This window comes from Orycteropus afer, unplaced genomic scaffold, assembly GCF_000298275.1.
Source record: "Orycteropus afer afer isolate SDZICR_OR568_19922 unplaced genomic scaffold, OryAfe1.0 scaffold00053, whole genome shotgun sequence".
Lineage (NCBI taxonomy): Eukaryota > Metazoa > Chordata > Mammalia > Tubulidentata > Orycteropodidae > Orycteropus > Orycteropus afer.
Genome location: NW_006921640.1, coordinates 12,024,218 through 12,036,059, shown reverse-complemented (window position 1 = coordinate 12,036,059; position 11,842 = coordinate 12,024,218). Strand labels below are relative to the sequence as shown.

The window sequence follows — 11,842 nt, the reverse complement described above, 5'->3', positions numbered from 1 at the left end:
ACAAACAAAAAGAGGGAAAAGACTGTGCAGTCACAGAATTTCTAAATGGTGAGGAAGTTAAGAAAGTTGAAAGATAGAATGGACTGTTCTAAACTCAGGGATAGATTTATAAATCATAGGGTAACCTCAAAGAAAAATTATAAACCTTCACATCACAATAAATTAATAATTCTGGTTTTGGCCAAATGAAAGCGTGGATGTGAATACAACCCATGTAGAAAATATGGATGCGTGTGAGCAAAGTCAAAACATGAAAAATAAAAAGAAGACTATGAAAATGTGAATTTTTTTTCAGAATTTCTCTCGTTTTTAGTAGAAAAGAGAATCAACAATAGTATTAATCAATAATAGGAATTGCCATTAACTGCCGTCAAATGAGTTCCGACTCATAGTGACCCTGTGTACAAGAGAATGAAGCACTGCCCAGTCCTGCGCCATCCTTATAATCATTACCATGCTCGAGCCCATTGTTGTAGCCACTGTGTCAGTCCATCTTGTTGAATGGCTATTTTATGTACCAGACGTTGACAACGTATACAAATCTAAAATAATAGTAAAATTAGGTTAAATATTTTTGTTAAAATGGAATGGTAAAAGAAATGTTCAGACATGGTCTGTAAAATGATTTCTAAAGAAGGAATTTGAAAAAAATGTTTTGGGCAGTGGTAGTAGCATGAGTAAAATAATATAAAGCAGTGGTTATAGAATGAGCTGAAGGCTCCTGTTAGAGTCCCTGAGGACATTTGCAATACCTTTGACCCACCGCATTTTCATTTTTCTAATCCCCCAGTTCCTGATGTGGTCTGTGAGATCGAGTAGCCTCAGACATATGTATTCTTTAAGAGATTTCCAAGTGATTCTGATTTGCTTTTACCTAAAAACCACTGGTCTAGAGCAATGTTTCTCAATTTCTTTTCATTATTGCTTCTTCCCCAGGAGCTGTTTTAGACTTTTTTTTGCTACTCATTTTGTTGTTGTTTCATGTCACCAAGTTAGTTCCAACTCCTAGCGACTTGTTAAGTACAACAGAACAAAAACGCTGCCCAGTCCTGCACATCCTCACAATGCTTGTTTATGTTGGAGCCTGTTGTTGCAGCCACTGTGTCAGTCCATCTCATTGAGCATCTTCCTCCTAGTTGCTAACCTTCTACTTGTCCAAGCATGATGTCCTTCTCCAGAGACTGGTCCCTCCTACGGCATGTCCAAAGTACATGAGACGAAATCTCACAAGTCTACTGATGTTTTTGTTGTCATTCAGTAGCATCAAGTTGATTTCATCTCACAATGGCCCTCTGTACATGCCGTCCTCACAGTCATTGGTACACTTGAGCCCGTTTGTTGCAGCCACTGTGTCAGTCCATCTTGCCAATGGTCTTCCTCTTTTTTGCTGATCCTCTGCTTGATGTCCTTCTCCAGAGACTAGTCCCTCCTGATAACATGTCCATAATACATGAGATAGTCTCACAGTCATGAAATCTTAGTATCACAGATATATGCTGTATGTCTGTCAGTATTGTTTTACCCAACAAGCAAAGTAAGCATGGGCTTACTTGTGCTTACTTACTACTCAGTAGTGAACAGTTACACATTTTTTTCAGCACATCAAAGATTCTACCTTTAGGTGTGACTGGCATCTGTCTCAACCCCACAGTACCTTCCTATACCCTCTTTTTGAGTTTATAGTCCCTGATAGGGATAGAGTACCCAATAAGCAAGGGAAACATGAGTTTACTTGTGCTTGCCTATTTACTAATCTGTAAGTAAGCAGTTGTTGACTACGGATTAGTAAGTAAACCTGTGCTTACCTTTCTTATTGGGTAATCCTCCCCTGATGTCTTTTTATGTAGTATGCTTGGGCTTTATACATAAAAGGAGTACATTTTTTTCACCCTCGGGAGATTATGTTTCTCCTGTTGAAAATACATGGTTTAGAATTTTCCAGTGGGGCTACTTGAAGAACATATTTGTACAGATATATATTGAAAACAACAACAACAAAAAAAACACCCCTGCAAACCTACTGCCATCAAGTTGATTCTGATTCATAAAGACCCTACAGGACACAGTACAGCTGCCCCATAGGAGCTTTATGGAAGCAGACTGCCACATCTTTCTCCTACAGAGTAGGGTGGGTACAAACTGTCGACATTTCTGTTTGCAGCTCAGTGCTTAAACCACTATGCTACCAGGGCTCCTTTAGTTATGTATTACCCTATTGTAAGTATATCAAATGATCATGTTTGTTGTAAATATCATTACTATGTATGTGTATATATATATATATATATATATATATATATATATATATATGTATATCACGCTTCATTCATCTTTCTTTTCATTTTTGGTTTATGTTATGTTTTTTTTATTTATTTAACAACAATCAGAAGTGTTTCTCATTCTTCTCCCTTCAGTACACTTGTGTTAATCTTATCTTCTCGGTTATTTTTCAAAATTTGCATTCCACCCCCAGCGGCCCTTAAAGCCTTAAAGCCCCATCTTTTCTGTTGTGATTCAGTTCTCTTTTGGGATGTGTTTAGGTAATTACTTCATCTCTTACAGTGACCTTGCTACAAAACCTGGTGTCATCTGTAAGCCTTTAGTGTGACCTAGAGCAACAGAGGCTTTTTTTTAGTCACCTCATTATTTTCTTTTATATCTTTGTTTCTACTGCAAATCTTTCTCTTGGTTTATGGTCTTCTTCCTAGATATGGGGACATGAGAAAGGAAATCGGCTTTAGAATCCGGGACATGTGGTATAACCTGGGTGAGTGTATAACCTTGAATAGGCCCAAGCACAACTCTTGTGTAGCAAATGCCTCACAACAAATTTGGTTTTATTTCAATTCAAATAACCCTGGGATTTATTTTTCTACAAGTCTGGGTGTAAAACTAAAGTACTTCTAAAATTAATTTGTGGGTTTCACACTCTCATCTCAGCTGGAACATTTATAATGGAACTGTTTCTTATTATGGTACCCACATGTTATCAGAATACAATATTTAGTCACTGATGTCTGAATTGAGCTGATTTATTCACATAAACTTTTTCTTTTCTTATGGGCTCTGTTGGAGGAAGATTGTAACACTGTATATACAGTGGAATTATTTTTTAATATCCTCATTTACTTTCGTTTCAGGTCCCCACAAAATCAAATTCATCCCATCCATGGTGGGTCCCATTCTGGAGGTCACTCTGACCCCTGAGGTAGAGCTCCGGAAAGCCACAATCCCCATTTTCTTTGATATGATGCAGTGTGAGTTCAATTTCAGTGGAAATGGCAACTTCCATATGGTAAGGAGTGGTAAACCCTATAATTATTCACATTCTTTCTAACGTGAAAGCAGTAGCTTGACTAATACAACTTAAGTAAAAGTATAATAATAAATATAAAAAAATAATCCAAGAACTTATCTTACATTTTGTTTTATAAAACAATTAGAAATATACTCAGATTTTCCAAACCAGGCCCTGGAAAGATTTTTTTTTTCCCCCTACATTTCTTTTCTAAAACAACAATGTGTTTCTGGATAATTGAAAGCTGACATCACATGCATTTTAATCCTATGTACTGCAATATAGCTGAGAAAATCATGCAGTGAACTGTGGAAAAATTCTATATGTGGAGTATGTTGTGTTGTTGTTATGTGCCTTCGAATCAGACCTGACTCATAGTGACCCCTCCTTGGGTTTCCGAGGCAATATCACTATGGAAGTAGATTGCCCAACCTTCCTTCCGAGGAGTGGCTGGTGGGTTTGAAGCGCCAGCCTTCTGGTTAGCAGTCAAGTGCCTTAGGCACTAGGGAATAATGCAAAGAGTTATTCTCCAGCCTTGAGAACCCAGTTTGCCTGCTATGTCTTCTCCATACCTCAGTTTCCTCATCTAAAAAGTGCAATACTATTGAAAGGAAGATTTTGTGCATATGAAGCTTAGCAAAAGCAATCGCATTAGACAAGAAAAAAAGTAAGATGGAAAATTAAAACGATCAAGATATTTTTATATGCATAGACTCAACAGAAAAAATACAGAAATAATATTTTGGATGATTTTTTTCTTTGGCATACGTAAAACAAAGGACAAAGTAACATAAAACTGCTTTACAGAAATTTTGTAGGTCCTTGGTGTACTATTAAGGAATGACATGAAATCTGATCTTCCCCTCTATTTGTTGGAAACAGTTTATAATTTAATAGAGGGTTTGGGTCAAATCTAGAAATAACGGTCCACTTTGAAGGATCTAATATTCTCCTTTGAAATTCTGACTGCTTTCAGTTTGAAAATGAATTGATTACAAAGCTGGACCAGGAGGTGGAAGGGGGCAGAGGAGATCAACAATACAAAGTTCTTTTGGAAAAACTGTGAGTATTTCAGAAACAAAATTTTCAAGGTGACTAACTGCATGATTGGTAATGGAGAAACATAGGGCCTCTGTTGCATTTACCAAGAAATTTAGTAGTCTTAGAATCACTGAAGTCCTTACCACAAATGGTCCTCAGTGAGCTTACTGGAGTTCACACCATCCACTGCTGACATTTGTTCGTCTGATGTGAGTCAAATGTCTGTGTTTTCTGAGCAAGCATGGCTCTAGAGAATAGAGCAGATGGAGGAGAGGGGAAAATGCATAAAGCAGTGGCATTTTGCCCAGTGCTTGGATTTCTGAACTAGAGCAAAAGTGCTAACATATCTAATTAAGGCTTTGAAACAACACTTTAAAGGAGAAGGAAAAGACGTTTCAAAAGACATTGTTCAAGGTCTATTTTACATTTTAAGAAGACCTTCTGCTCAAAAAGGGAGTATACCCATCACCATATATAGGTCCGGCAGAACTTTGGTTTTGTTTTTTTCTTTTTTTGGTGTGTGCTGTAAGAATGTCCATATAAATAGAACTAACGGGGCAAATTTATACTCCTTAGCCATAGCCAACCACCCTGCGGGAGTGAGTTGTTGGGCCTCTGGGCTTGGGACCATGGTCGTGGCGGACATCAAGTTTAATTGGCATAACATACTACACTAAAACATTGTTCTACACCCCACATTAGCAAATAGTGACTGGAGTCTTAAAAGCTTGCAAGCAGTCATCTACATGCAGCAATGGATCTCTCCTCATTGGAGCAAATATAAATGAAAAAAAACAAAGATGCATGGAAACAATTAGTCCAAAGGACTAGTGGACCATGCGAACCTCAGTATACATGACCCTGAGACTAGAACTAGATGGTGCCTGGCTACCACTGCCAAGCACTCAGCAAGGGATCAGTGCAGGAGATCCTGGGTAGAGTGGGAGAAAAATGTGGAACAAAACTCAAAATCATAAAAAAGATGAGGCTTACTGGTTAGATGAAGACTGGTGAAACCCCTGAGACTATGGCCCCTGGTCACTTTTCAGGCCTGGAGTTGAACTCACTCCAGTGGCTTCCAGCCAAACAATAAACAAGCATACAAGGTGAACATTTACACCAGGTAGGTACACTCCTTGGAACCATCAGCCTTGGGAGATTAGAAGGGCAGTATTTGCTCAGGGAGATAGCTCAGAGGGCAGGAATGCATAGGAAAGAAGGACACAAGGAAAAGAGTAACTGCAGGGAAGTGGGAAGAGAGCTGTTATAATGGGATTGCAATCAGTGTCATGAAACAAAATATATAAGAACTACTATATGGAAAATGAATTTGCTCTGTAAACTTTCACCCAAATCACAATGTTAAAATAGAAAAAAAAAAAAAAAGACCTTCTGCCCTATAAGAACAACCAGGTATATTTCCAGCAAGCTTAGTCTTCTCACTGCCTCACCCTCCAATTCTACATACTCATTCCTTCCTCTATGCGTGTCATATTATCACCATTAGTTTCTACCCTCCTCTTCCACAAACACTCACTAAACACCCTCTTGCCTTGTTAATTCACCTTTGCACATGTGGAGTAACAGTACAAACCAAACCAAAAACCAAACCTACCGCCATTGAGTCGATTCTGACTCATAGCAACCCCCATTAGCTTTCCGAGGCAGTAAATCTTTATGGAAGTAGATTGCCTCGTCTTCCTTCCATGGAGTGGCTGGTGGGTTTGAACTACCAAATGGTAGTTCTGGTTAGTAGTCAAATGCTTTAGGCACTGCATCACTAAAACAGTGTGGTTAAAAACACTTGGGAGTTAGAGAACTTTCAATTCTGTTTTCTCCAGGCACTAAGAGTTTGACTTTGGGCAAATGATTTAACCTCTCCAACACTCATTTTTAAAAACGTCTATAATAATAGTATCTGTATTTTGGTATTGTTGTGAGGATTAAATGAGATAATGTATTAATACACTGCCTGTTATAGACTCTGTCCTTAATAGATATTGCCTATAGTATGTATGGTTGTCCTTTACAAGTTTAGGATTGTGACTACTGTAGGCTATTGATTTCTTGTGTTCTCTGAACTTTTGTGGTATTCTCCAGCAATGTCACCTATTGGAGACTTGCCTAGACTCACTTTATTATTCACCTGTTTCATGTGTACTGGACTGCTTAAAGACAGGAACTCCCAACTTTTTTTTGAAGATGCCTGAATAACCAGCACACTGCATGCTCAGAAACTGAGTCAACTTGATGAGAAGTCTTTGTCTTAGAGAACCAGAAATCTTTCTTAATTTTCATGATAGAAAGTCCTTTTGTTGATCTTCTTATCCTATTTCCATTAGGGCTGCCTATTTGAACTCCAAAGTTGAGAAAATATATAGCTTTCACAATTATGATCTCATATAGGTATTAAATGGTGAAATTCTATACACATAAAAACACAATATTTAAAAGTGATAAACTTTTTTTAAAAAAAATCCTACAATTGTTTTTCCTTTTTGTCTTGAAGATCCTATTTTATTTTCTTCATTTTTCCTGGATCACTAACTCCAGAAAAATTTGAACAGAGAACTCTTCAATGCCCAAGAATAATCCTAGTGCTGGGACTAATTCCTTGGACTCATTTCTTTCTTTCTTTCTTTTTTTCCTCCAGGTTTTCTTCTAATTGTCTTAATATGAGAGCTTTGCTTTATATGGATACAAAGGGAAAGATTTAGACCAAAAGTTTAGCTTCAGTCCATTTATTTATAACTCCGCATTTTCATCTGAAAATAACGCTTTCATCTAAAGTGCAGAGACACATGTACTGATGTACACACTGTAGGTCCCTCTAGGTCAAGCATCAATGCCAAGCTTTAGGGAGAAGAAACATACACAAAAATATGATCTCTTACAACTTGACCAGATAGCATACACAAACCTTTTGAGCAAAGGTTTTCATTTCTGTGATATTGACTAAAAACACAAAAACAGAAGTTCAAAGAAGGACATTATAGGCTGGGAATATGGATGATGGTAGGACTTGAGCTAAGCCTTAAAGAAAATGCAGAATATGAGTAAACAGAGAGGAATAGTATAAGTACAGGTACCAGGATAGGACATGAAGGGTGTCTGTCAGTTTAGTAAAATCCTGTGGTATCTAGTTTGGTGCCACTTGCTGTTAGGAATTTAGTCAGTGCTCATCAGTGGTACTGGAATAGCAGCATGGAACTTGGGAACCTGTCTCTGTTTCCACCCCTCCAGGCTCCTAGAACATTGCAGGAAACATAAATACCTCTCTAGCTCTGGAGAAGTCTTTGCACTCCTAGTTAGCAGCCTCTTGGAGAATCTTCTGGACTACAGAACCATTGTCATGCATGATGAGAGCAAGGAAAACCGCATGAGCTGTACCGTCAATGTGCTGGTATGTGTCGGGCCCTGGGATGTTAACAGGATACCATCAGGCTACCCCAGAGCCCCGCAGCTCCGTGCTAGGCAGATCCACCAACACAAAGGTGCCCTGGGATCACCTTTATGGGTTCTGTGCCTGCTAAATCTCATTGGAACAGCTGACTTTGCTGTGGATTCACAGATACCAGCAGCCACAGACCTTTAGGTTAAATTAGGAAACATGAATGAAATGTAGCATAAGCTCTTGAATCAGCTGTCTTTCTGAAGGCCATTGTCAGCCTTGTTTCTCTATCTTGTTTATATGGTGGGTTGTTTTGTTGCTTAAATTACTAGACACAGATAAATTTGGGCCAGAAATACTATACTATAAGTAGAAGGTAGAGTCCCTGGATAAGCTGTTAGAGTGCTTAGCTATTAAACAAAAGATTGGAAGTCCCAGTCTATCCAGTAGTACCTCAGAAGAATGGCCTGATGATCTGGTCCCAGTAAATCAGCTATTTAAAACTCTGTGGAGCTTGGGGTTCCCAGGAGTCAGAGTTGACTCCATAGCAACTGTTTTGTTTTGGAAGGTTACTGGCTCACTGTGGTAGAACTCTCTGGTCTTGCCTTCACTAAATAATAATAATAATAAAACCATACTGCCATCAAGTTGCATCAAGTTGATTCCAACTCATAGTGACCCTACAGGGCAGAGTAGAACTGCCTCATAGGGTTTCCAAGGTTGTAGTTCTTTAAGGAAGCAGGCTACATTATTTTTCTGCCTTCCCTAGACATATGTTAAGTGGGACCACAGACCACAGACGTGTAAGTGACCATATATTTCTCTGCTTAATATAAACTAAGAAGCTACCATCTCCCTTAATCCTATGCTCTGAAAATGATATATCTGGAAATTTGAGCATGAACTGGGTATCTGTTTCTGTAGGGTGATTCCTCATATTTCTTAGAAACATAGTCTCAGAAATATTCATCAACTAATCTTTATTACCCATTGCTTTCTTTCCTTACAGGGATATTTATTAAAAAGAAATAATAAACTCGTTGAAAACATAGACCTGCTGAAAAACAAAGTAATAATTTAGCCATTGTTATGGCAATCCCATCAATAATCCTTGACTTACATTGGTATTTTGTGACTTACTCTTTTTCTTTTTTTTCTGGTAGAATTTTTACAAAGAAAAGAAGAGAGAGGACATATACATAAGGTAAACTGAAGGGAATTTTTGCTTTTTCTGTTTATGCTATGTCTGTATTATTTATTTCTCAATGAGGAATACTCAGCCCCAACAGCATGCTTGCTTCTTTGAGAGACACCAAGAAGTGTGTGATAAGCTTCCTTCCCCAAAAAAGGCTAAACCCTTTAGAAAGGAATAGGAGGAAGCACTGAAGTAATGTCATATAGGAGTTCAGGGTAATCATGATACACTGCCCAGGAAAGAGGCATTAAAATTAGCCTTCAGTTAAGATTATAGCCTGGGGTTATGAGTCATCTGAACATGAAACAAACATACATAAACTATATGCATTTTCTTGAGCAGAAATGCCATAGCTTTCAATGGCTTCCCAAACAGGTCCATTAGGTGAAACAATAATAATAAATTTAAACCCTACTTTAAAGAATGTGTAAAAAGTAGGAATAGATAGAGTAGGAAAGACCCAGACACGGGAAGCAAGACACCATACTAAAGAAATCGGAGTGTTTTTATACAGGAACCAATGGAGGAAAGGCTAGAGAGTAGTCTGGAGCCGGGTTGTACAGTGAGCTTAAAGCTTGATCAAGCTCTTCAGCACTGAAATGCCTCCTTTGTCTGCTTCATGCCAGGTATTTGTACAAGCTTCGGGATTTACATCGAGATTGTGAGAACTACACGGAAGCAGCTTACACACTTCTCTTACACGCTGAGCTTCTGCAGGTAAATGGATTAGGGGCATTGATTTCAATAGCATGGTAGCCAAAGTGCCATATAGTGTTCATTCCTTTGGAACTAAATCCTATACACATAATTTTGCCAGGAAAGATCCTTATTAGAAGGAGATCCTTTTATCCAAGAATATTTTTATACCTCCTAAGGAAGGTTGGGCAATCCTACTTCCGTAGTGATACTGCCTCGGAAACCCAAGGAGGGGTCGCTATGAGTCAGGGCTGACTCGACGGCACATAACAACAACAACAACAAGTAGACACTTGACTTCTAACCAGAAGGCTGGCGGTTCAAACCCACCATCCATTCCTCGGAAGGAAGGTTGGGCATTCCTACTTCCGTAGTGCTACTGCCTCAGAAACCCAAGGAGGGGTCGCTATGAGTCGGGGCCGACTCGATGGCAAACAACAACAACAACAACAAGTAGACACAACTGGTATAGTGCCTAAGGCATTTGACTGCTAACCAGAAGGCTGGTGGTTCAAACCCACCAGCCACTCCTCGGAAGGAAGGTTGGGCAATCTACCTCAGTAGTGATACTGCCTCGGAAACCCAAGGAGGGGTCCCGATGAGTTGGAACTGCCTGGATGGCCATGAGTTGTTTTTTAGAGTTTTCAGATGGAGGTTGGAAAAATGTCAGCTATCATGTATTTAAGAATCCTTCAAAAGCAGAGCACAAGTTACATGCCTCTGGTAATTTATACACTAATTGAAGAAATGAACCAACATAGATTAATATAAGAAAATTTGTAAAAATGCACAGAAATTCATTGTAAATTAATATAATACCATAGAAGTGCTTCCCTATTTATACTTTCTCCCTAAGTAAAATTATCTTGTCCTTTGGCTATAAATACTTTTATAGTATATGAATCCCAAATAATTATGTATAGTCCTGACCAGTCTTCAAACTTTAGATTCAGTGTAAGCTGCTTTTTTGGCATCAGTCCTTGAATGTCTATTAGGACACTCAAATGTAACATGTGAATAAGAGAAACCTGTATTTCCCACCTTTCTCCCTCTCCCCAACCCATGCTACATCCCCATTCTTTCTATTTCTACCCAGTTGCCCAGGCAAATACCTTAGAGTTATCTTTCATTCCTCCCTTTCATTTATCCCCTTCCATTCTCCATGAGCAGGAATCGTGTACCCACTTCCAAAACTTGTCCTTAATCTATCCATATATTTTTATCTCCATTGCTGCCATCCTGGTCCAGTCTACCATGGTCTCTTACCTGGATCACTGTAGTAACTTCCTATTAGTTCTACTGCATCCATTCTTGTCCTTGGCAATTAATTTATAATTAATATAAATATAATTTATAATTTTATAATAAAGTAGTATGCATAAATTGTCCTAAACCTAGCTCGATTTTTATTTAAAAACAGGAGTCTTCTGCCTCAACATTTTCCAAAAGCACTCACAATTCATATGCAAGATTGGGACACAGAAAGGTGTACTATATTTGGGAGAGAGATAGGACTTGTTGCCTTTCATTTCACTATAGGATGGTCTGAAAGAAACCCCAGTGCCAATAATTAGAGCTCTTTTCACTTGAGCTGCTCAGAGAATTAACTCTCCTATCCTGAGCCACTGAAGGAGCTCTGATGGTGTGGTGATTAGGGCATTTCACTGCTAAACAAAAGGTCAGTGGATTGAACTCCCAAGCTGCTCCACTGGAAGAAAGGGAGCAGTCTGCTTTGTAAAGATTTATAGCCTTAAAAACACAATGGGGGTCTGTATGAGTCAGAATCAACTCAATGGCAGTGAGTTTGGTTTTTGTTTTATCTTGACCCACCAGCCACTCTGCAGGAGAAAGATGAGACAGTCTGCTTCCATAAAGATTTACAGCCTTGGAAACCCTACGGGGCAATTCCACTCTGTCCTATGTGGTCGCTATAAGTCGGAAGTGACTCAGTGGCAGTGGGTTTGGTGTTTTTTTGTTTGTTTTTTTTTCCTGTTGATGGGCACGTAGGTTGTTTCCATCTTTTTGCTATTTTAAATAGTGCTGTGATGAACGTGAGTGTGCATGTATCTGTTCCTATCCTGGCTCTCACCTCTCTAGGATATATACCTAGTAATGGGATTGCTGGGTCAAATGGTATCTCCAATTCCAACTCTCTAAGAAATCGCCATATTGCTTTCCACAGTGATTGTGTCACTTCACAGTCACACAAGCAGTGTATGAG

The 11,842-nt window shown here is 38.8% G+C and overlaps 1 protein-coding gene across 1 annotated transcript in view; it reads left to right on the top strand.

Annotated features, from left to right (window-relative positions):
* DOCK5 (dedicator of cytokinesis 5) overlaps nucleotides 1-11,842 on the top strand; it is a 210,921-nt gene that overhangs the window by 135,298 nt on the left and 63,781 nt on the right. The window contains exons 31-36 of the mRNA XM_007938781.1: nucleotides 2,709-2,767; nucleotides 3,141-3,295; nucleotides 4,275-4,360; nucleotides 7,583-7,742; nucleotides 8,894-8,934; nucleotides 9,552-9,642. Of these exons, the coding sequence (XP_007936972.1) occupies nucleotides 2,709-2,767; nucleotides 3,141-3,295; nucleotides 4,275-4,360; nucleotides 7,583-7,742; nucleotides 8,894-8,934; nucleotides 9,552-9,642 (592 nt within the window). The remainder of the gene's footprint in view (nucleotides 1-2,708; nucleotides 2,768-3,140; nucleotides 3,296-4,274; nucleotides 4,361-7,582; nucleotides 7,743-8,893; nucleotides 8,935-9,551; nucleotides 9,643-11,842) is intronic.